The sequence below is a fragment of the Neoarius graeffei genome, chromosome 9, assembly GCF_027579695.1.
Source record: "Neoarius graeffei isolate fNeoGra1 chromosome 9, fNeoGra1.pri, whole genome shotgun sequence".
Lineage (NCBI taxonomy): Eukaryota > Metazoa > Chordata > Actinopteri > Siluriformes > Ariidae > Neoarius > Neoarius graeffei.
The window spans coordinates 49,084,971-49,110,840 of NC_083577.1; the positions used below are offsets into that span (position 1 = coordinate 49,084,971).

The 25,870-nt window shown below is 43.6% G+C and overlaps 1 protein-coding gene across 2 annotated transcripts in view; it reads left to right on the plus strand.

Annotated features, from left to right (window-relative positions):
- Positions 1-3,025: 3,025 nt before the first annotated feature.
- The window catches only part of LOC132891769 (sterol 26-hydroxylase, mitochondrial), a 28,083-nt gene continuing 5,238 nt past the window's right edge, over positions 3,026-25,870 (plus strand). Inside the window, exons 1-8 of one of the 2 annotated variants that reach the window (XM_060929689.1) lie at positions 3,026-3,555; positions 6,048-6,238; positions 6,335-6,534; positions 23,350-23,547; positions 23,909-24,072; positions 24,195-24,361; positions 24,477-24,558; positions 25,405-25,608. In XM_060929689.1, the coding sequence (XP_060785672.1) occupies positions 3,319-3,555; positions 6,048-6,238; positions 6,335-6,534; positions 23,350-23,547; positions 23,909-24,072; positions 24,195-24,361; positions 24,477-24,558; positions 25,405-25,608 (1,443 nt within the window). In that variant the 5' untranslated portion in view covers positions 3,026-3,318. Of the gene's footprint in view, positions 3,556-5,221; positions 6,239-6,334; positions 6,535-23,349; positions 23,548-23,908; positions 24,073-24,194; positions 24,362-24,476; positions 24,559-25,404; positions 25,609-25,870 lie in introns of both variants that reach the window. The other variant, XM_060929690.1, reaches the window with a different exon arrangement.

The window sequence follows — 25,870 nt, forward strand, 5'->3', positions numbered from 1 at the left end:
AGGCATCAGAATCAAAAATCCTTCACTACCTATGAGTTGTGCTCAAAGGAACTGGTTCTGGTTTGGTCCAGTGTGTAATATTAAATAATGCAGTTGACACATTATACAGTGGAAAGTTAATGGACATTGCAACAGTGTTTATGATTACACAAACAGGATATGAGTGTGTACAGACTGTAATGCAGAAAAATCTCAGGTGGTTCAGTAAGAGCTGCTATGGACTGGGGAGTTCGAGTAGCGTCTCAAGAAAAAACTGTCTCCGTAACATGTACAGTAGTTTAGGAGGTGATTAGACCTGTAGCATCTGTGCGATAGCAACTTTACCCTGATGGTGTACAGGTCCTTGATTCTGGTGAGTTCACGGCTGGTGATGAGATCAGGCAAGTGGACCACTCACTGCAGTCTGGATTTACAGATGACCGAGGTGGAGGGGAACCAGACTGCTGGAGGTAGTGAGCTCACTTTCTTGATGGCTGAGCAAAATCTTTTCAGGACCGGTTTAGCTATCATATTTATGTAAGGACCAATAACTAAGTTTCAACATGAATTTAAATCTTGGTGCAGTCTAATAAGTGAGGAATAAGGCATGACTGGGCATCCTGTTCTAGGAAAACAACCAGTTATGTGCAGGTGTGATAAGATCCAATGTGAAACTGGTTACCACCCTGAAGTTTACTTTCAGCATGCCACTGACATGTTATACCACATGCCATATTTGTTTATCTATATACAGCAATCAAAGTCTCTAGGGAAGAATTACAGTAGTGGTTTCCTGTTGCCTTCTACTGGATTATTACAGAGGTTTTCTACTCTCAATCATTCATTCTCTCTCTCTCTCTCTCTCACACACACACACACACTTTAGAGTAGCCAGTTAACCTAACTATATGCCTTTGGGGGAAACTGGAAACCCATGCAGACACGGGGAGAACATATACAGTGGTGCTTGAAAGTTTGTGAACCCTTTAGAATTTTCTATATTTCTGCATAAATATGACCTAAAACATCATCAGATTTTCACACAAGTCCTAAAAGTAGATAAAGAGAACCCTGTTAAACAAATGAGACAAAAATATTATACTTGGTCATTTATTTATTGAGGAAAATGATCCGATATTACATATCTGTGAGTGTCAAAAGTATGTGAACCTCTAGGATTAGCAGTTAATCTGAAGGTGAAATTAGAGTCAGGTGTTTTCAATCAATGGGACGACAATCAGGTGTGAGTGGGCACCCTGTTTTATTTCAAGAACAGGGATCTATCAAAGTCTGATCTTCACAACACATGTTTGTGGAAGTGGATCATGGCACGAACAAAGGAGATTTCTGAGGACCTCAGAAAAAGCGTTGTTAATGCTCATCAGGCTGGAAAAGGTTACAAAACCATCTCTAAAGAGTTTGGACTCCACCAATCCACAGTCAGACAGAGTGTGTACAAATAGAGGAAATTCAAGACCATTGTTACCCTCCCCAGGAGTGGTCGACCAACAAAGATCACTCCAAGAGCAAGGCGTGTAATAGTCGGTGAGGTCACAAAGAACCCCAGGGTAACTTCTAAGCAACTGAAGGCCTCTCTCACATTGGCTAATGTTAATGTTCATGAGTCCACCATCAGGAGAACACTGAACAACAATGGTGTGTATGACAGGGCTGCAAGGAGAAAGCCACTGCTCTCCAAAAAGAACATTGCTGCTCATCTGCAGTTTGCTAAATATCATGTGGACAAGCCAGAAGGCTATTGGAAAAATTTTTTGTGGATGGATGAGACCAAAATAGAACATTTTGGCTTAAATGAGAAGTGTTATGTTTGGAGAAAGGAAAACAGTGCATTCCAGCATAAGAACCTTATCCCATCTGTGAAACATGGTGGTGGTAGTATCATGGTTTGGGCCTGTTTTGCTGCATCTGGGCCAGGACAGCTTGCCATCATCGATGGAACAATGAATTCTGAATTATACCAGTGAATTCTAAAGGAAAATGTCAGGACATCTGTCCATGAACTGAATCTCAAGAGAAGGTGGGTCATGCAGCAAGACAACGACCCTTAGCACACAAGTCGTTCTACCAAAGAATGGTTAAAGAAGAATAAAGCTAATGTTTTGGAATGGCCAAGTTAAAGTCCTGACCTTAATCCAATCGAAATGTTGTGGAAGGACCTGAAGCGAGCAGTTCATGTGAGGAAACCCACCAACATCCCAGAGTTGAAGTTGTTCTGTACGGAGGAACGGGCTAAAATTCCTCCAAGCCGGTGTGCAGGACTGATCAACAGTTACCGCAAACGTTTAGTTGCAGTTATTGCTGCACAAGGGGGTCACACCAGATACTGAAAGCAAAGGTTCACAAACTTTTGCCACTGACAGATATGTAATATTGGCTCATTTTCCTCAATAAATAAATGACCAAGTATACTATTTTTGTCTCATTTGTTTAATTAAGTTCTTTTTATCTACTTTTAGGACTTGTGTGAAAATCTGATGTTTTAGGTCATATTTATGCAGAAATATAGAAAATTCTAAAGGGTTCACAAACTTTCAAGCACCACTGTAAGCTCCACACAGAAAGGCCCCTATCAGCCACTGGGCTCGAACCCAGAACCTTCATGCTGTCAGGCAACAGTGCTAACTAACTGTACCGCCCTTTATTTGGTTATAGTTATGTTTAATGTTGTGGAACCTAAAGGTAGTAATGGTTCTCCTTAACAAGTTGCAGCTTGTTACTGACAAACAGGAAAGTTCTCTGCCCTAAAGACAAAACCACTGAGACTGAAGACTACTTCCAAACATATGAGAGAAAATTTATTTATATGGAATTAAGCTTCACTATGTCACACTTTTAGACCATTTTCTTTGTTAAATAACAGTCAGGTTGTTATTAGTTCTAGATTATGCAGATCATCTGAATGAGCTGTTCACTTAGTATAGACATGGACAGCTTTCCAACATCTAGAGGGAGGGAGAGGGAGAGTTCTTACAGAGAACTAAGCCACGCCTTCTGACCAATCAGATTTCAAGAATTCAACAGCTGTATGGTATAAATAAATGAAATCATAACGCAGACATTATGTGGTTTATGTACATGTGTGTGTGTGTGCTGTGAGACATATTCAGGTATTGTGTGTGCTGTCTCGACGTGTTGTTTAGTAGGAGAGTGTGTGGTTAGGGCTGGAGTCCAGGTTTCCTGCTGGAGTTCTGGCTCGGGTTTCCACCTAAAGGTTACTCTCGTTCTTCTGGTCCAAACAAGAAGAGGCCATTTCAGGGAGGACTTGAGTCAGGAAAAGCACTCTGGAATATAACGAACTAGCTGTAGAGAGGTGCAGAAATGTTCTGTAAGTCGCTGGTGAGCAGTGGGCGATGTGGATATCAGCACAGGGGACTGAAATGTGTGATGGCAGCGTGTGGGAGTTTGGGAGTCTGGAGGTGGGAGAGCTCGAGCAGCATCCTGGGCAGCAGCAGCAGCAAACTGAAGACCATGGAAGACCTGGGTGGCCCCAGCTTTCTAACTTCTCTCTACTGGCTTTTTGGCAAAGGCTACTTTAAGATTGCTCACCAAATGCAGGTAAAGCACTTTACCTTTCAGCTTTTTTTGAAAAATTGGCCCCCTTTTTTTTTTTTTTTAAGTCACAAAGTTTGTTATTCTGCCCTGTACAGTTTAAGCACTATAGCATACACTCACTCTCCATTTTATTAGGAACATCTGTCCAGTTTCACTGTAAAAAATGATTTATGTTTTAACTTAAAGTTCTTCTGGTCCAAACAAAAAGAGGCCATTTCATGGAGGACTTGAGTCAGGAAAAGCACTCTGGAATATAACGAGCTAGCTGTAGAGAGGTGCAGAAATGTTCTCCAAGTCGCTGGTGAGCAGTGGGCGATGTGGATATCAGCACAGGGGACTGAAATGTGTGATGGCAGCGTTAAAATTTTGAGTTCATTGAAATTCATATAGTAAGTTAAATTGTTCACCTCATTGTGTTAACTTGCTATATTAATTTCAATGAACTCAAAATTTTAAGGCAGCCCTGGTACTAACTTTTTTTTAAGTTAAAACAAATCATTTTTTACAGTGTTGGGTGAGTTTGTGCCCACTGCAGTCACAGAAAGAAAGAAAGCACAACTTTATTCATCACACACTTATGAAATTTCTTCTCTGCATTTAACCCATCTGAAGCAGTGAGCAGCCATGGTGGGTGCCTCGCTCAAGGCCATCCCATATTAACCTAACCACATGTCTTTTGGACTGTGGGGGAGCACCCAGAGGGCACCCACACAGAACATGCAAACTCCACACAGTAAGGCCCTTACCAGCTACTGGGTTCAAACCCAGAACCTTCTTGCTGTGAGGCAACCATGCTAACCACTACACCACCATGCCACCCTAACAACCATAAACCCCATTGGGCCAAGACACATCCTATTTTTAAAAATTCTAGTCTTCAACTGAACTTATTTTCCAAAGGATAAACCAAGTGCATATGTATAAATAACACAACACAAAAATACATGTGTTACAACAACATCAGCATATTCCTTAAGGTACAGTGGAAATGCAGACGTTAAGTATGTGCAAGCAAGGGGGTGTCGTGGGTCAGTTGGATAAGGTGCCATACCATAAATCTGGGGACCTGGGTTCAGTTCCAACCTGAGGTCATTTCCCAATCCTTTCCTGTCTCTATCTAATAAAGGTGGAAAAAGCCCCCAAAAATATCTTTAAGTATGTAAAAGGAAAAAGATTGTGGATGACAAAGAAATGAAAACAAACTCTTTAGTCTTTCATTACCTCTGCCAATTTTGCTGGATATGTTTTTGTCTTTTCTCTCTTTCTTTTTCTCTCTTTCTTTCTTTGACTGTTTCCGACATAGTGGTGAATGAATTTTAATGACATTTTGACTGAGCCATGGGCCAAGGAATTATTGATTAGATTTTGATGCAAATCCGGATATGTATGCAGATCCAGGATATATTTTTTTTGTCTGTTCCCAACATAACTCAAAAAGTAGTGAACAGATTTTGATGAAATATGGTGCACAGCTTTAATATTATCCTAGGTTCAAATGATTTGATTTTGATGTTGATATGTAGCTTGGCAGAAGTATGCACTCTATCAAATGCCGTTAGTGTTAATTACTGCACGTTTGCTTACAAAACTGTAGTGTAAATCTTTTAAAACTACTGCCTAAGGGCCTTGGCTACAGCAAATGCAACCACAATGTTTTTTGTTTCCATAGACCTTTGGAACATCACATTTGATGTCAGTGTCAGTCCTGTGAGTTTACCTTAGCACATGGTTGACCTCAAGAACATGTTTATGAGTTAATAACATTAACTTTGTCAGCCCTAAAAATATGCATTATTAACATGTTAACACTGCAATTTTGACAGCCCTAGAAATGAATAAGAGTTTAGACAGAATAAGCTAGGCTACTGACGAGTGAGCCATTGTTAGAATTGAATTGAACCATTTTCCTTTGACCCTCTTATCAACAAGGTATAACCATCCAAAGAACTGTCTCTCCTTGGATGTTTTTTTTTTTTTTTGCAATATTCTGAGTAAAGTGTAGAGACTGTTGCATGTGTGAATATCCCAGGAGATCAGCAGGTACAGAAATATTTGTAGAAGCCCTTCTGGCACCAACAATCACACCACAGTTAAAATCACTGAACAAATTATTTCCCCATGACTATTAACCAAAGCTACTGGCACATATCTGCATGATTTTATGCATTGCACTGCTGCCACATGATTGGACGATTAATTGTATGAATGTGTACAGGTGTTCCTAATAAAGCGCTTATCATATTCTTGCGCTAACAAATTGTAGTACATGGAGCTTTTCTCACCTTACTGTTAACATAAACCAAGGATTAGAGAGCTCCACACCCCTGCTTTCAATTTAACACCTGGCCCTCATCCTAGAGCAATTGTAAGTACATTATTCTTAAACTGAAATTATGACCGTAGAGTCTGATATTTCCAGGAAGATGTTTCCAGTTTTCTCTTGTTTTCACCACTATACTTGCCCTGCCTGTAGTGATTATTTTCATCTTATGAAGATTGAGCACAGCAAAATCTATGGTCCTCTTTGGAAGTCCAAGTATGGGCCGTTGGTGATCGTGAACGTGGCCAGAGCAGACCTCATAGAGCAAGTACTGAGACAGGAGGGCCGTCACCCCATTCGAACTGACATGCCTCACTGGAGAGGATACCGGGATCTTCGCAACCAGGCCTATGGCCCTCTCACAGGGTCAGAGTTTCATATCTCACACATACATATTCAATGATATGAAGAGTTGTCATTAAAAAGTACAATAATTTATTTGTTTGCTTTGCTGGTGTGTAGGCTAGGGGCAGAATGGCAGCGCATTAGAAGCATCTTGAACCCTCGCATGTTGAAGCCCAAACATGTGTCAGGCTACACTAAGGCCATCAACGAGGTAGTAAGAGACTTCATAGAGAAGGTGGCTTGGTTGAAGGCAACAAAAGGAAATGGTGTAATGGTGCATGACCTTGCTGGAGAACTCTACAAGTTTGCATTTGAAGGTAAAACAATGTTTACTGACAGAATATATAAGATCCAAACTGATGGGTGACACATTACAGGCAAAACACCAGTGGGAGAAATTTGCTGGCATTAAAATTGACCTTGACTCCAGTCAAATGAAACTGATAAGTATTGGTAGGTTGATTAGATAGTGGTTTTCCTGAGATAAGTTAGACTTTAAACTGACAGAGATATTGTGAAGCTACAATAGGAGGGAGTTTGGACTTTACATTTATGACACTTAGCAAACACTCTTATCCAGAAGGTACAACATACCCAGAGCAGCCTGAGGAGCAGTTGGGGGTTAGGTCTCAAGGGCACTTGAACCATTGCTGCTAGTTCAGGGAATTAAACCAACGTCCTTTTGATCCCAAAGCTGCTTCTCTAACCATTAGGCCATGGCTTCCCCTGTTTGTAAAGTTATATTTCTCTTTATTGAGACAAGAGAAGCATTGGGCCTCATTTATCAAGCTGGATATGAATGAATTTATTCCTGAAGTGTTCAGAGGCACAGACACACAAGACATTGTGTTCATGAACATTCCAATTAGTCTAGAACAACATTTGTATCCAAAAATTGTTTCTTAGGTTTTGTAAATTTATGTAGAAGGAGAGTTATTAATGTGAACCTTGATTGATAGGCATAAAAATGTTAAGTCAAAATATAATTTCTTTCAATTAAATATGCACACAACTCAATATCTCATCTTATTATCTCTAGCCGCTTTATCCTTCTACAGGGTCACAGGCAAGCTGGAGCCTATCCCAGCTGACTACGGGCGAAAGGGGGGTACACCCTGGACAAGTCACCAGGTCATCACAGGGCTGACACATAGACACAGACAACCATTCACACCTACAGTCAATTTAGAGTCACCGGTTAACCTAACCTGCATGTCTTTGGACTGTGGGGGAAACCGGAGCACCCGGAGGAAACCCACACGGACACGGGGAGAACATGCAAACTCCACACAGAAAGGCCCTCGCCGGCCCCGGGGCTTGAACCCAGGACCTTCTTGCTGTGAGGCGACAGCACTAACCACTACACCACTGTGCCACCCAATTCAATATAGGATTTTTTATTATTATTTAGTAGTCTCTAAAAGAGTGTGAATGACACTCATACACTCTGAAGCATAAGACCATGAATCTCCATCCTGACCTATAGCCTGTGCAAAGCTGTGAGTTGTTTGTAAGGATGTCTTTCCACCTGCCAGATCATTTTGCTCAGAACTAATTTTGGCCCATTAGATCTTTAGCACCCCTTTAGCACCCCTCCTAGAACTGCCACCTTATTGTGGTGGAGGGGTTTGTGTGCTTGAATGATTCCAGGAGCTATGTTGTCGGGGGCATTATGCCCCTGTCAGGGTTTCCCAAGGCAGACAGGTCCAAGGTGACAGGCCAGACCAAGAGCAGTTCACCAAAACCCCTAATGGAGCAACAACCAAGGCCCGAGATGTCGCCTGGTATGGCGCAGCCGGGGCCCCACCCTGGAGCCAAGCCCGGGGTTGGGGCTCGCATGTGAGCGCTTGGTGGCCGGGCCTTTGCCCATGGGGCCCGGCCGGGCTCAGCCCGAAGAGGTGACGTGGGCCCGACCTCCTGTGGGTTCACCACCCACAGAGGTAGCAGTAGGGGGCTGGTGCAGTGTGGATTGGGTGGCAGTCAAAGGCAGGAGCCTCGACGACCTGATCCCCGGACACAGCGGCTAGCTGTTGGGACATGGAATGTCACTTTACTGGGGGGGAAAGAGCCTGAGCTTGTGCGGGAGGTTGAGAGGTACCGGCTAGAGATAGTCAGGCTCACCTCCACGCACAGCTTGGGCTCTGGAACCCAGCTCCTCGAGAGGGGCTGGACTCTCCACTTTTCTGGAGTCACCCATGGTGAGCGGCGGCGGGCTGGTGTGGGCTTGCTTATAGCTCCCCAGCTCAGCCGCCATGTGTTGGAGTTTACCCCAGTGAATGAGAGGGTCGCCTCTCTGCGCCTTCGGATTGGGGAGAGGGCTCTTGCTGTTGTTTGTGCCTATGGGCCGAATAGCAGTGTAGAGTATCCGGCCTTCTTGGAGTCCCTGGGAGAGGTACTGAGGGGTGCTCAGACTGGGGACTCCATTGTGCTACTGGAGGACTTCAATGCTCACGTGGGTGATGACAGTGACACCTGGAGGGGCGTGGTTGGGAGGAACGGCCTCCCCGATCTGAACCCGAGTGGTGTTTTGTTATTGGACTTCTGTGCTAGTCACGGTTTGTCCATAACGAACACCATGTTCGAGCATAGGGGTGTCCATAAGTGCATGTGGCACCAGGACACCTTAGGTCAGAGGTCGATGATAGACTTTGTTGTCGTTTCATCTGATCTCCGGCCCTATGTCTTGGACACTCGGGTGAAGAGAGGGGCTGAGCTGTCAACTGATCACCACCTGGTGGTGAGTTGGATCCGCTGGCGGAGGAGGAAGCTGGACAGACCTGGCAGGCCCAAACGTATGGTGAGGGTCTGCTGGGAACGTCTGGCCGAGCACTCTGTTGGGGAGGTCTTTAACTCCCACCTCCGGGAGAGCTTTTCCCAGCTTCCGGGGGAGATGGGGGACATTGAGTCTGAGTGGACCATGTTCTCTACCTCCATTGTGGACACGGCTGTTCAGAGCTGTGGCCGCGTCCACAGCTGTCGTGGCGGCAATCCCCGAACCCGGTGGTGGACACCGGAAGTAAGGGATGCCGTCAAGCTGAAGAAGGAGTCTTATCGGGCCATGTTGACCTCCAGGACTCCTGAGGCAGCTGACGGGTATCGGCAGGCCAGGCGTGCTGCAGCTCAGGCAGTTGAGGAGGTAAAAACTCGGAATTGGGAGGAGTTCGGGGAGGCCATGGAGAAGGACTATCGGTCGGCCTCGAAGAAATTCTGGCAAACCGTCCGGCGCCTCAGGAGGGGGAAGCAGTACTCTGCCAACACTGTTTACAGTGCGGGTGGGGAGCTGTTGACCTCGACTGGGGACATTGTCGGGCGGTGGAAGGAATACTTTGAGGATCTCCTCAATCCCACCATCATGTCTTCCATTGAGGAGACTGAGGCTGATGACTCAGAGGTTGACTCGTCCATTACCCAAGCCGAAGTCACTGAGGTGGTTTGCAAGCTCCTCGGTGGCAAGGCACCAGGGGTGGATGAGATCCGCCCTGAGTATCTCAAGTCTCTGGATGTTGTGGGGCTGTCTTGGTTGACATGCCTCTGCAACATCGCATGGCGGTCGGGGACAGTGCCTCTGGAGTGGCAGACTGGGGTGGTGGTCCCTCTTTTTAAGAAAGGGGACCGGAGAGTGTGCTCCAATTATAGGGGAATCACACTTCTCAGCCTCCCAGGGAAAGTTTACTCCAGGGTACTGGAGAGGAGAATTCGACCAATAGTCGAACCTCGGATCCAGGAGGAACAATGTGGTTTTCGTCCTGGTCGCGGAACACTGGACCAGCTCTATACCCTTTATAGGGTGCTCGAGGGTTCATGGGAGTTTGCCCAACCAGTCCACATGTGCTTTGTGGATCTGGAGAAGGCATTCGACCGTGTCCCCCGTGGTATTCTGTGGGGGGTGCTTCAGGAGTATGGGGTTCGGGGCCCTTTTGTTAAGGGCTGTCTGGTCCCTGTACGAATGGAGCAAGAGTCTGGTTCGCATTGCCGGCAGTAAGTCAGACCTGTTCCCAGTGCATGTTGGACTCTGGCAGCGCTGCCCTTTGTCACCGGTTCTGTTCATAATTTTTATGGACAGAATTTCTAGGCGCAGCCAGGGGCCGGAAGGAATCCTGTTTGGGAACCACAGGATTTCATCTCTGCTTTTTGCGGATGATGTTGGCCTGTTGGCTTCTTCAAACCAGGACCTCCAGCATGCACTGGGGCGGTTTGCAGTCGAGTGTGAAGCGGCTGGGATGAGAATCAGCACCTCCAAGTCCGAGGCCATGGTTCTCGACCGGAAAAGGGTGGCTTGCCCTCTTCAGGTTGGTGGAGAAGTCCTGCCTCAAGTGGAGGAGTTTAAGTATCTCAGGATCTTGTTCACGAGTGAGGGAAGGATGGAGCGTGAGATCGACAGGCAGATTGGTGCAGCCTCCGCAGTGATGCGGTCGCTTTACCAGTCCGTCATGGTGAAGAAGGAGCTGAGCCAAAAGGCGAAGCTCTCAATTTACTGGTCGATCTACGTTCCGACTCTCACCTATGGTCATGAGCTTTGGGTAATGACCGAAAGAACAAGATCGCGGATACAAGCGGCCGAAATGAGTTTCCTTCGCAGGGTGGCTGGGCACTCCCTTAGGGTGAGAAGCACAGTCACCTGGGAGGAGCTCGGAGTAGAGCCGCTGCTCCTCCACATCGAGAGGAATCAGCTGAGGTGGCTCGGGCATCTTTTTCGGATGCCTCCTGGACGCCTCCCTGGGGAGGTGTTCCAGGCATGTCTCCCCGGGAGGAGGCCCCGGGGAAGACCCAGGACATGCTGGAGGGACTATGTCTCTTGGCTGGCCTGGGAACGCCTCGGTGTTCTTCCCGAGGAGCTGGCCGAGGTGTCTGGGGAAAGGGAAGTTTGGGCTTCCATGCTTAGACTGCTGCCTCCGTGACCCGGTCCCGGATAAAGCGGAAGAAGACGAGACGAGAGATCTTTAGCGTAGGAACAACAGTAAAACCAAAAGCCAGGATATTATTTATTTTTCAAGATTCAATTTTGACTATTATTTTTGATTTCTTTCACTAAAGAAGCTCACTATGCTCCATGCAGTACCTCCAGCTCCAGCAGAGAACAGTATACAGTACCTTGCAAAAGTATTTAACCCCTTTACAAATGACACTTGTACAGATTATTCAGACAGTATTTGTATTGCAAGCCAATATGCGTGTCTACTGTGTGAATAATTAAAAAAACTGATAAATGATAAACTGATGGATAAATTGTCATTAATAAAGGTATGAAATTAAAGCAACTCCACCCTGATTAGCAGGTAGGGGTGGGCGATATGGGCAAAAAATAATATCTCGATATTTTTTAGGATTTTAACGATAACGATATTTTGACGATATTTAAAAAAAACACTTGCTTAAAGATTACAATAATTACAATGACTAAAAGAATCATTGCAGTGACAAGTATTTAAGGAAAAGCCATATTTATTTTCTTAAACAACTTTAAATTAATAAAAATGAATAATTCAATTGACAGTTCGTAACGGCAGCAAACATTCTAATCAACCGTCTCTGACGGCAGTACGGGTCTGCAAATATCCCGCCTGTTCCGCTGCCAACAACCAATCATATGTCGATCTGAACCAACAGCTTTCCAATCATCTTGCAGCTTCGTGCTCCGCTGTCCCTCTCCTGCCGTTATAGAAGTACTGCGCCTGCGCAGTGTCAAAATAATCCACGAGAAAAGTGGATTTTAAAGCTTTTTCTGAGTCATGAGAACCAACCTAACACTCAAGTATAATCAACTTTTCATGGCGATTTCAATCATATGCTCTTCGCGACCGTTAGTTTTCACAGAGTCCAGTATTGATATCTCCCCATTCATGTTCAGAGGGTCTGGTCTCACTAATCCGAAAAAGATGCCTGAAAGTGGCCGGCGAGTGACCGCACTTGGCCTGATAGGAGCCCGTCACAGCTTCTTCTTCTTTGTTTTTTTTTCCCCTCAAAAAAAACCCGTAAACTACAAGTCAAAGTTTTTCAGTATAACAATAATAAAGAAAAATGTGCTCAATTTAAAATGTATTGAAACTATTCGAAATCGGCTGATCGGTTCATTCATTATTATCCGTGAGTACAGAAACACTAGTCATAATTTCTGGATCATTGCTATAAACGTGGACTAATATTTCTTGGGAACCAATGGGTTAATGACATGGAATGAACCAACCGACCAATCGCATTTTTTCTTCAGATGGTATCTGGGTAAATGAGCAGCTGTCTCAGCCAATCACATTTTATTGCTGGACGGGATCATATCACGACATCTTCCGGTAGATACCCGAAATCAGCTTTGTGCGTTGTGAGGCCAGCGGAGCAAAAAAAAAAAACTTTTAATATGCTGAGCAATGTTTGATACATTTTGGAAAGTTGTTTTGGTTGCTTTATAGGTTTCTTAGAATATTTAACTCGTCACGTCTGTGCTGCTCTCCTGGGTTGCTAGAAACAGTTGTGTTGCCCTGGCTTGGCGTATAAAATGTGTGCCCCCCCCCCAAAAGCAATTCAAGGCCCGTCCGTCAGTCCGTGTCTGGCGCCGGGTCTGCTCCGCTCTGTATTGATTTTTGGCGGCTTAATTAAAAAAACTCGGTAATGCAAAATTACACATCGTCAAAACAACATTCACGATGACATCGCAGACGATACATATCGCCCACCCCTATTGCCAAGTCTAGATGTGGCAGGCTGATAGACTCCTACCTAAAAAGATTGAATGCTGTAATTAAATCAAAAGGTGCTTCAACAAAGTATTAGTTTAAGGGTGTGCACACTTATGCAACCAGGTTATTGTATGGGGTTTTTTTATGCTTTCCCCCCTAAAAATTTTTTTTTTCAGTTGAATTGTACAAGTCACATTAAAGGTGGGAAAAGTTTTGAAATTATTTATCGTGGTCTCATAGGTTTTTCTGATGTAAAAAAAAAAAATCATTTTAACAGGGAGTGTACACTTTTTATATCCACTGTAACTTGACTTTTGACCCTCAGTACTGGGGCCTGTCACTGTTACAGGACTCACTGTTCCTATTCATGTTGTACTCATTGGTGTATTGAGTATGTACAAGAACAAAGTAATAATTTGTATATGTTATTACAACCCCAATTCCAAAAAAGTTGGGATGCTGTGTAAAATGTAGATAAAAAGAGAATGTGGTGATTTGCAAATCTTGGAAAGCCTATATTTAATTGAAAATAGTACAAAGACAACATATCAAATGCTAAAACTGGTATTATTATTATTTTATTTTATTGTATTTATTTATAAATATATGCTCATTTTTTAGTTTGATCTCTGCAATGCATTTCAAAAAAGTTGGGACAGGGGCATGTTTACCACTGTGTTGCATCACTTCTGCTTTTCACAAGACTCTGTAAATATTTGGGAAATGAGGGGATCAAGTGCTGCAGTTGTCAAAGAGGACTGTTGTCCCATTCTTGCCTGATATACACTTTCATTTGCTCAACAGTTCAGGGTCTCCTTTGTAATATTTTGCATTTCATAATGCACTAAGTGTTTTCAATGGGAGATGGGTCTGGACTGCAGGCAGGCCAGTTTAGCACCCGACTGTTACTACAGAGCGATGCAGCTGTAATACGTGCAGAATGCTCTTTGGCATTGTCCCAACTTTTTTTGGAATTGGGGTTGTAGTTAAAACAGATTGTGTTGGTTCATTATTGTAACTTGGATGAAGATCGGGTCATTTTTTGTTCAAAGTCTTTTTTTTTTTTTAAGTTGTACACAAACATAGGCATACATTAATTCATTACCTTAACCCTGCATAACCCCACACCATAAGAACACCTTCCCTATTGCACCATACCACTTATAAATCATGCAATATATATAGAGGCTATTACATGGTTGCCTGAAGATATGAAATTTACCTTCAAATGGTGAACATATTCACGAGTGAACAAAGCGAATGAGTGAAAATATTTTCAACACAAGAAGATAAACTTCATATCATGCAACTGTGTAATTTTCTTTATATTATATGGACACATCCACAAATTGTGCAAGTTAATCAAAAGAATTTTAATTTTGAACCAGTTCGCCATTTTGACAATGTGCGTCTGGTCAGCAGAAAAAAAACATGGAGTGACGTCATCAGAGTGAAATATCAAAAATTATTATACATACAGGACACTTTTTCTATGGAATAAAAACAATGTATTCTATTCCCTTTTAGCAGGTTTCATTCATTTGGTTCAATAGCATGCAGTATTGTTAGCATATCGCTTATCCTCCATGTATTACACCACTCTACCCAATGGAGAATGAGCAGGCAATATTGTTACAGTATTGCACGTTGTCAAGACAATACAATGTCACACGTCAGAGACATAAAACTTCCATGTTAGTGAGCAACAGTGACAATTTGTAACCAAACATAGCTGCCAGGTTTGCTTTGTTAAAAACGCAAGATTTTGAGAGAATTTTGGCTGCCAGGTCATTGTGTGTAGCTGTTGATGTTGATTTTTAAAAGTAACTAAGTAAGTTAGACTGGAAAAATAATAATTATAATAATACCTGGCTTGACTGTGCTAGCGTTGGCCTTTGCTAACACTACACCGGTTGGAAGGTAACTGGACTGCTGCGCTAACAGCACTGAGTTGCAAATAAACTAGCATTGGCCTTCAAGAATGCTGATACTGTATGAGAATGCATATTAATAATAATAATAATAATAATAATAATGGCTGGCTTTTTTTCGTGGTCTATCAGATATATTCCATTCAGCTAGCATGATACTGAACTCGTTTTCGACTCGTTCAATAATATCATGCTAGTTGAATGGAATATATCTGATATACCACTCAACACCAGCCAATCTTATCTAAATATATGTCACTCAGATCTGTGATGTATTTTGTATGAAAAATACAAGTTTTTCAACATGAGAAGATAAACTTCATGTCTTCAAACCAACGTCATGTTCTTATTATATAGACACATTCACAAACAAAAAGTACCCAAATTTATCAAAACAATTCATCAATTTCCACACAAGTGACATATAGAGATTTATGTCACGGTTTTGGATCTCTATGTCCCAGATGTAGCTCATATGAAGATACAAGTGGTATATTTCCCAGTAAAGCACTTGTGTCCTTATAATATTCATCATTACATTCCTAACATATCAGTTCTATACAAAAAAGAAAATGAACAAGTACTCATGGAAGTAAAATTTCAGTAGCGTCCATCTATTTTATATAAGACAAAAAAAAAGCTGGTCTATGGTGTAAAGCTTCAAAGCACCTCTTCTAGAATATTACACTTTTTTTCTAATATGAAATGGTGCATGACATCTTTTATCCAAATTTTAAAGGTGAGTGATATTTTTTCCTTCCACTTAACAGGATACCGTCAGAGATGAGAGGGCTGTAGACAGATGTAAACGCAGGAAGGTGTTTATTTACAGGTGTGCTATTATAATACTAAAATGTTATCCAAAGTTAGAGTCACACACACACAAAAAAAAACAACAACCAGAAAGCAGAGTCATTAAACCAGAGTAACATAAACAAGGCTAGAAAACATGGAACACAGAACGGTATACTTTGCAAAGCTGTGGGTGTGTGCAGAGTCCTGATATGAATGCACTGACTGAACTCTAAACAGCAAAAGGTGAAACTGATGATAATAGATCCCTTGCGCATAACGTCACGCAACACAAGGAATTTTGTACGGATCATAACCGCTAATAAACTCTAATTTCCCTGTATATCTATCCTTCGCTTCTTTCTCGTCTCGTCTCGTCTTCTTCCGCTTATCCGGGACCGGGTCGCGGAGGCAGCAGTCTAAGCATGGAAGCCCAAACTTCCCTTTCCCCAGACACCTCGGCCAGCTCCTCGGGAAGAACACCGAGGCGTTCCCAGGCCAGCCGAGAGACATAGTCCCTCCAGCGTGTCCTGGGTCTTCCCCGGGGCCTCCTCCTGGGGGGACATGCCTGGAACACCTCCCCAGGGAGGCGTCCAGGAGGCATCCGAAAAAGATGCCCGAGCCACCTCAGCTGATTCCTCTCGATGTGGAGGAGCAGCGGCTCTACTCCGAGCTCCTCCCGAGTGACTGTGCTTCTCACCCTATCTCCAAGGGAGCGCCCAGCCACCCTGCGAAGGAAACTCATTTCAGCCGCTTGTATCCGCGATCTTGTTCTTTCCGTCATTACCCAAAGCTCATGACCATAGGTCACCACCCACAGAGGTAGCAGTAGGGGTTTGGTGCAGTGTGGATTGGGTGGCAGTCGAAGGCAGGGGCCTCGACGACCTGATCCCCGGACACAGCGGCTGGCTGTTGGGACATGGAATGTCACTTCGCTGGGGGGGAAAGAGCCTGAGCTTGTGTGGGAGGTTGAGAGGTACCGGCTAGAGATAGTTGGGCTCACCTCCATGCACAGCTTGGGCTCTGGAACCCAGCTCCTCGAGAGGGGCTGGACTTTCCACTTTTCTGGAGTCGCCCGTGGTGAGCGGCGGCGGGCTGGTGTGGGCTTGCTTATAGCTCCCCAGCTCAGCCGCCATGTGTTGGAGTTTACCCCAGTGAACGAGAGGGTCGCCTCTCTGCGCCTTCGGATTGGAGAGAGGGCTCTTGCTGTTGTTTGTGCCTACGGGCCAAATAGCAGTATGGAGTATCCGGCCTTCTTGGAGTCCCTGGGAGAGGTACTGAGGGGTGCTCAGACTGGGGACTCCATTGTGCTACTGGGGGACTTCAATGCTCATGTGGGCGACGACAGTGACACCTGGAGGGGCGTGGTTGGGAGGAACGGCCTCCCTGATCTGAACCCGAGTGGTGTTTTGTTATTGGACTTCTGTGCTAGTCACGGTTTGTCCATAATGAACACCATGTTCGAGCATAGGGGTGTCCATAAGTGCACGTGGCACCAGGACACCTTAGGTCGGAGGTCAATGATCGACTTTGTAGTCGTTTCATCTGATCTCCGGCCCTATGTCTTGGACACTCGGGTGAAGAGAGGGGCTGAGCTGTCAACTGATCACCACCTGGTAGTGAGTTGGATCCGCTGGCAGAGGAGGAAGCTGGACAGACCTGGCAGGCCCAAACGTATGGTGAGGGTCTGCTGGGAACGTCTGGCCGAGCACTCTGTTGGGGAGGTCTTTAACTCCCACCTCCGGGAGAGCTTTTCCCAGTTTCCGGGGGAGATGGGGGACATTGAGTCTGAGTGGACCATGTTCTCTACCTCCATTGTGGACGCGGCTGTTCAGAGCTGTGGCCGCGTCCACAGCTGTCGTGGCGGCAATCCCCGAACCCGGTGGTGGACACCGGAAGTAAGGGATGCCGTCAAGCTGAAGAAGGAGTCTTATCGGGCCATGTTGACCTCCAGGACTCCTGAGGCAGCTGACGGGTATCGGCAGGCCAGGCGTGCTGCAGCTCAGGCAGTTGCGGAGGCAAAAACTTGGAATTGGGAGGAGTTCGGGGAGGCCATGGAGAAGGACTATCGGTCGGCCTCGAAGAAATTCTGGCAAACCGTCCGGCGCCTCAGGAGGGGGAAGCAGTACTCTGCCAACACTGTTTACAGTGCGGGTGGGGAGCTGTTGACCTCGACTGGGGACATTGTCGGGCGGTGGAAGGAATACTTTGAGGATCTCCTCAATCCCACCATCATGTCTTCCATTGAGGAGACTGAGGCTGATGACTCAGAGGTTGACTCGTCCATTACCCAAGCCGAAGTCACTGAGGTGGTTTGCAAGCTCCTCGGTGGCAAGGCACCGGGGGTGGATGAGATCCGCCCTGAGTATCTCAAGTCTCTGGATGTTGTGGGGCTGTCTTGGTTGACACGCCTCTGCAACATCGCATGGCAGTCGGGGACAGTGCCTCTGGAGTGGCAGACTGGGGTGGTGGTCCCTCTTTTTAAGAAAGGGGACCGGAGAGTGTGCTCCAATTATAGGGGAATCACACTTCTCAGCCTCCCAGGGAAAGTTTACTCCAGGGTACTGGAGAGGAGAATTCGACCAATAGTCGAACCTCGGATCCAGGAGGAACAATGCGGTTTTCGTCCTGGTCGCGGAACACTGGACCAGCTCTATACCCTTTATAGGGTGCTCGAGGGTTCATGGGAGTTTGCCCAACCAGTCCACATGTGCTTTGTGGATCTGGAGAAGGCATTCGACCATGTCCCCCGTGGTATTCTGTGGGGGGTGCTTCGGGAGTATGGGGTTCGGGGCTCTTTGCTAAGGGCTGTCCGGTCCCTGTACGAATGGAGCAGGAGTCTGGTTCGCATTGCCGGCAGTAAGTCAGACCTGTTCCCAGTGCATGTTGGACTCCGGCAGGGCTGCCCTTTGTCACCGGTTCTGTTCATAATTTTTATGGACAGAATTTCTAGGCGCAGCCAGGGGCCGGAAGGAATCCTGTTTGGGAACCACAGGATTTCATCTCTGCTTTTTGCGGATGATGTTGTCCTGTTGGCTTCTTCAAACCAGGACCTTCAGCATGCACTGGGGCGGTTTGCAGTCGAGTGTGAAGCGGCTGGGATGAGAATCAGCACCTCCAAGTCCGAGGCCATGGTTCTCGACCGGAAAAGGGTGGCTTGCCCTCTCCAGGTTGGTGGAGAAGTCTCAAGTGGAGGAGTTTAAGTATCTCGGGATCTTGTTCTTGCGCTTCTTTCTGACTAAGATTATCCAAGTAATCCGGTAGCTGAGCTTTTTTAGCTATAGTTTTCTTCAGACAACAGCAGCGGATGTCAGACATCTTCGCTTGGCTTCAGTATGTGAACAGTATGGAAACAAAGTTTGCTTGTCCCCCAGGTCTAGGGTAGTGACGGTTGCTAATGTAAATGTGACGTCAGTGCAAGGGGTCTGTTGGTCCTAACGGCGCACGTAACACACTCCGTGCGTGTGAACAAGGATGGCCACTCGAGCTGCGCCAGGCTTGAGCACGTGACGATGTGACCGATACATTGCCTGGCCAACAGGGTTATGAAGCGTGTTATGCGAGAGAGTGGCTGGTGCTTGCTCACAACGGTCACATGTGAGGTTGATGTCTGTCACAAAGTTAGCTAACCTAACTTTAGACCAAAATGGTAAACGGTGCAGGATTTTGAATCAAATTGTGTCATCAACAGATTAAGAAAGCATGTGTCTTGTTTATGGCATTTTGCTGTTTCACCTGTTAGGTCTGTCCCAAATCCCATTGATTTTTGTTGAGATCAAAGCATCAGAATTAAGCAAATAAAAAAAAAAAGATAAAGTGCCAATTACTTCTTTAGAATATGGGTCGATTCCTATTATTGAATCTAATAAAGATTTGGGTGGTGGGTTGAATTTGTCAATAATAAATTCCCAAGATCTATAAAAATGGGAGCATGGGATATTACATTTTTGTATTATTTGTTCAATACACATAAAATTATGTATAAAATTTCCCTCTGTATATAGGTCTTTAAATGAAATAATCCCATTTCTTCAGCATTGAAGGCTTGATCACTGATCGAAGGTATAAACATCTTATCTACAACAGGGCTTGAGCTCAGAATTCCTTAAGTTAAAATCTCATCATCTCTAGCCACTTTATCCTGTTGATCATTTAAATCATGTCCAAATCTAAAGATTATGTTTTACATTTGGGTTGGAATAGTAACTGAATATCGGATACTGGCAGTGAATATCTTAAGCAGAGCAGGGAGTGTAATGAGGCTTGTCCACAAATGTCTGTGAAGGTTCTCCATCATCCAGGTCATCGTAAACTGTAGGTGCTAAAGAAGGCAACTGGATTTGCTTGAAATTTCTTTCAAATTTGAAATTTATTTCAAGCAAGTCCAGTTGCCTTCTTTAGCACCTACGGCTTGTCCACAAGACGTACTTTCCAATGACAACCATTTAGGAGTAATAACATCAGCTGCTACTTTGTTCCAATACAACATAGCCCTGATATTCCCTGCCCTGTAATAATACTGTAAGTTAGGTAAGGCTAATCCGCCATCTTGACAATGTCCCTGCAGTGTGGTGTTTTGGGGGTATATATATATATATATATATATATATATATATATATATATATATATATATATATATATCCCTTTGGGTTTTTCTTATTGCAAATGAATGAGGTTACTAATTTGTCTGAGTTTAAAAAAAGAGAGAAATTTATACATAAATGTACACTGTAAAAAAAAAAATTAGTCAAGCCAACTTAAAAATGTAACGCAACCTGCTGCCAAAGGATTTTGAGTAAACTCAACTCCGGGCCAAATAGTTGTGCTGACTTGCTCTTTTAAGTCGACACAGATGAGTATTTTATGTTGACCTTACTTTATTTAGCAAGTTCAGTGCATTCAAATTGTGATGTTGAAATAAATTGAAATAATAATGCCAAGTAACTTAGAAGAGCAAGTTGGCACATCATGGTTCTAAGTTGAGTTTACTCAAAATCCTTTGGCAGCAGGTTGCGTTACATTTTTAAGTTGGCTTGACTTTTTTTTTTTTATAATGATTTAGTGGGCGGCACGGTGGTGTAGTGGTTAGCGCTGTCGCCTCACAGCAAGAAGGTCCTGGGTTCGAGCCCCGGGGCCGGCGAGGGCCTTTCTGTGTGGAGTTTGCATGTTCTCCCCGTGTCCGCGTGGGTTTCCTCCGGGTGCTCCGGTTTCCCCCACAGTCCAAAGACATGCAGGTTAGGTTAACTGGTGACTCTAAATTGACCGTAGGTGTGAGTGTGAATGGTTGTCTGTGTCTATGTGTCAGCCCTGTGATGACCTGGCGACTTGTCCAGGGTGTACCCTGCCTTTCGCCCGTAGTCAGCTGGGATAGGCTCCAGCTTGCCTGCGACCCTGTAGAAGGATAAAGCGGCTAGAGATAATGAGATGAGATAATGATTTAGTGTGCATTACATTTTTTAGTTAACACAAACCTCTCAACACTTAAGTTCTACTTCACTTTGCCTATTATTACACAAACAGAAACAAATACCGACATACAAGGAGGGAATTCCCTGGCGTCTGTTGAGGAAAGCTTAGTCTATACTCCTATACAACGTCTCGTGTCAGTTTCCACGGACTTCTCACTCCACCCGACCGTTGAAACTTTCGAACTTGTGAAGTGCGCATGTGGCATTGGTTAAGGGGCGTCAATCAGCACTTGAATATATAAGTTCACTTAACTTAATTTTCCAATTCCTATGAACTTGTGGTGAAGGAAAGGCGTCTCAACAATTTTTTTTTAGTTACTTGAACAATTAGAAGGGAAATTTGTTCATTCAACTTAGAATCCTTTTTTCACTCAACAATTTTGCAAGTTACATTTTTTACAGTGTAGATAATTCTCAAGGGTACACTTTTTCTTGCCACTGAAAAAAAAATATTGGCCTTTTATATGTCGTATAATTTGTACAGGGTCACAATGAAAGTGTCACTTGATCTCAGTATAAATTCATCTACTCCCAACAGGCCAAAAGTTTGTTAGAGAACATACAAAACAAACATCATAATGAAGACCAAGATGCTATCAAACCAAGTCCAGGGAAACCTGCATTTAGAAAAGACTAGAAAAGTATTAACCTGGTTAGACTGGTATAACTGTTATCAGTTTGGTAACAAAATAATATCCCAAACTTTGAATATCACATGGTGCACCATTAATTCTATTCGTTAAAAAATTGATTAGATAACTTTATTGATCCCTTTGGGAGGGTTCCCTCAGGGAAATTAAGATTCCAGCAGCATCATTACAGATATTAAAAAAATGCCCTAGTTAGTTAGTCAGTCACCCTCTGCACACCGTCATCAGCAACCAGAGGAGCCTGTTCAGTGACAGAAGGCAAGGCAAGGCAAGTTTATTTATATAGCACATTTCATACACAGTGGCAGTTCAATGTGCTTTACAGAAGTAAAAGCAAAACAGTAAGCAATAGAAAATAAAATTACATTAAATAAATGGGGAAGAAAAATAATAAGAATTAAACAATAGTAGAAATAAAATAATAAAATGAAATAAAAGTTCAATTAAAAAAAAATGGAGAAATGCTCCAGAAAGGGAGAATGCTCCTTCCCAAGTGCAATTAGGAGCATTAACTGTGTGCAATTAGATAACTTTGGGAGGGTTCCCTCAGGGAAATTAAGATTCCAGCAGCATCATTACAAATATTAAAAAAATAAGATATTGGGAAGAGATGAAGGGGGGAGAGAGAGGAGGGGGAGAAAAAAGGGAAAAGGGGGGCAGCAGGAGAGATATTGCACTTTATATTGCACGTTATATTGCACATTGTCCGGTATTGCTTATTATTAGGCTAGGCTACTGATCCTTCCCGTCCTCTGTCCTCCTGTTACCCCTCCTCCCCCCCAGAGAGGAGTTATACAGTCTGATGGCATGAGGGACAAAGGAGTTTTTGAGTCTTTTCGTCCTGCGCTTGGGAAGGAGCATTCTGTCACTGAACAGGCTCCTCTGGTTGCTGATGACGGTGTGCAGAGGGTGACTGGCATCGTCCATGATGTTCAATAGTTTGTCCATAGACCTCTTCTCTGCCACTGTCACCAGAGAGTCCAGCTTCATGCTGACCACAAAATGGAGAGAATGGAGCAGAAGCATGACTCTGCCTAGAGGGGGCCAAAAATCAGTGACTGGGGAAGGAGAGCATTAGCGAAGCAACCAAGTGTGCAGCTTCCTGGTGTTTTCAGGGTCATAATTAGTGTTGGGTTTTTGCCAAATGTAACACTGTGTCATAAAGTTTAACTTTTGACCTCATTAGACCTGAGGAATGTTTTTCCTGAGTCTCCAATACATCTGTGGACAAACAGGAGAAAGTGTTTTATATTGAGATCATGCAACACTTTAACTGCACACAGGTGGATTTTAAATGACTAACTAACTAGGGTGGCCTCAGCCGGGCCAGAGGTGAACTTTAGCAATTCATGTAATATAATTTCTGATGGCAACTGGTTTCACCAGGACTAATAGGAGCTTTATGGTTGTAACATTTGTTAAAAGTACTGTGCAAATAAAATTCGATGGATGGACTGATTGATCAACAATATCATATTCATTAATGTGATCACTGAAGCACTATTGATTTGTAGATCACTGATATCTTTATCACTAAATAAGATTTTAGATGAGAAAAACCAATGGCAAACTGTAAAATGTTTCTCTCTGGTAATACTGGAATAATTGTGTTTCCATAGGAATATGCTCTGTGGTATTTGAGACCCGAATGGGCTGTCTGAATGAGGTGATCCCCGAGGAAACACAGAAGTTCATCTTTTCTGTAGGAGAAATGTTCCGTCTTTCCCCCATCATTGTCCTTTTCCCGAAATCCATATGGCCCTATACACCCTTTTGGAAGCACTTTGTAGCCGTTTGGGACCATCTTTTCAAAGTTGGTAAGTCACAGGCCAAGATGACCACACCATTCTAAAATTAGCACATCAGCACATCATTTTGCGATTTGAATTTCCTGCAACTCAAAATATGAAATGTCAAAATTATCCATTGTTTTTCGCTTGAGGGAGTTTTTTTTCTCTTCCCAGTTGGAGCAGTGTTTTTAATAACCCCACTTTAGTGTGTTCCTATTATAAGCCATTATACTGTATGTTGGGTAACATTACTGTCAAACATGGTTATAAATATTTGTACGTTATTGGTAAAGAAGCTGTGACCTCATATACAGTAAAAAATAAATAAATAATAAATTTGAATTTTAACAATGACTTTGCCAAGCAATGTGCCAATTGTTTTTTTTAGCGGATGCTCTAGTTCAGAAGAAGATGGCAGAGATTCAGGAAAAGGTGAAGCAGGGACTGCCAATCGATGGTGAGTACCTCACTCACCTGCTGATCAGTGATCAGATGAACCCCACCGAGGTACTGGGAAGCATCACTGAACTGCTGCTGGCTGGAGTCGACACTGTAAGCACTAAATTTTTCAATATCCTTTGACACTGTATAAGGATTTCTGATCTATAATAGATTTAGACACAGCCATCACAGCACTAGCATTTTTTGGATGTCAATATTTTTATACTCTCCAGACATCCAACACTATTTCCTGGGCTCTGTACCACTTGGCTCGGGATCCAGAGGCCCAGCAGAGGCTCTACAATGAAGTAGTCAGTGTTTGCCCAGGTGACAAGATGACTCTCAGCGAGGATATTGTCAAGATGCCTTGGCTGAAGGCTGTTGTAAAAGAGGTACTTCGGTGAGGCACTTGATAAACTGTTTTAACTATAGCAAACTATATCAGTTTAACTATGTGTGCTGTATCAATATTGAACAAGTACAATCTTATAAGTCATAAAAACTGATCTCTTTAGGCTATACCCTGTGGTGCCAGGGAACGCTCGAATCACTGCTGAAAATGAAATAGTGGTGGGGGATCACCTCTTCCCTAAAAATGTAAGCATTATACCACAGTGCTGTTTAATTCTCGAATCTGACTGGACTGAAGGTATTGATTCATTTTCTGTAACAGCATCTGACAACAGTCCCAGCTCTCGTACTTTATTTCTGTTGTCGCAGCTCATTTACAAGGACACATATAATCTAAGCCTAATGATAAACAGATCTAAACCATTCTGTTATTTAATAAAGGCATACATTTATGGAAAGAATCCTGGATGCCAGTGCATTGCAAGTAAGTTTTCTGCCATGGTAAAGTCTTCAGCATGGAGGGCTTTGCTCTCTGGAACACGACAAATTGCATACTTTTGCCTTATTAACTTCAAGAAAGAAATGAGGCTGATGAAGGATCTACTGTTAATAGCTGTAATAATATAACTGATAGCAGGAAGCGACATGACTTTCAACAACATTAAATGTAAGTATCAATAGTTAAAAGTATGACGTGTCAAATTAATGTAATTGTTGGCAAAGTATTGTGGTATAAGTGGAGTAAAACACTTTTGGGACATGTTGTAATTGGAAGATAATCAGCTTCAGTTTGAAACGGTAGCTCTGCTTCATGCCAGGAAACATCATACCACCTCAGCATTGATTATTTTCCAGTAATAGCACACTCTTTCATGTTTTGTCACAACATAAACGATTTCTAGATAAAACCAGCCTTTATAAACCATATACAGTGTAAAAAAAAAAGGGAGAAGTTTAAGTAAATGTAATGTCTTCTTACTCATTCTAATTATTGTTCCAGTACTGTACTGAGCTAGTAATGCATACTATAGTAAAGACAGTTTTGATGTAATAAATCAGCAGCTGACTCATAAAGGATTTTCTCTTTCCAAGACTCTGTTCCACTTGTGCCACTATGCGGTGTCCTATGATGAGAACATATTCCCGGAGCCCCATACTTTTTCACCAAAGCGCTGGCTGCGGGAAGAGAAGCATTTAAACCATCACCCATTTGGCTCTGTGCCCTTTGGATTTGGCATCCGAGCGTGCTTGGGAAGAAGAGTAGCTGAGCTGGAAATGTCTCTCCTCCTGTCCCAGGTAAAATTATAAACAAGCCATCTTTTTCCCCACCCACCTGTCTGCACTTTGTTCCTTGTCATTACTTTTCCACCTGTGATACAATTCTTCCTGATGTCCTTCTGAGCCACTGAGCAATGAAGGTGGTGGAGTGAGTAGAGCTAAGAGCAGAGGTGGAAAAAGTACTGAAAAATTGTAATTAAGTAAAAGTATCTTTACTTTGCTTAAATTCTACTCAAGTAAAAGTAAAAGTACCCATCTAAAAATCTACTCGAGTAAAAGT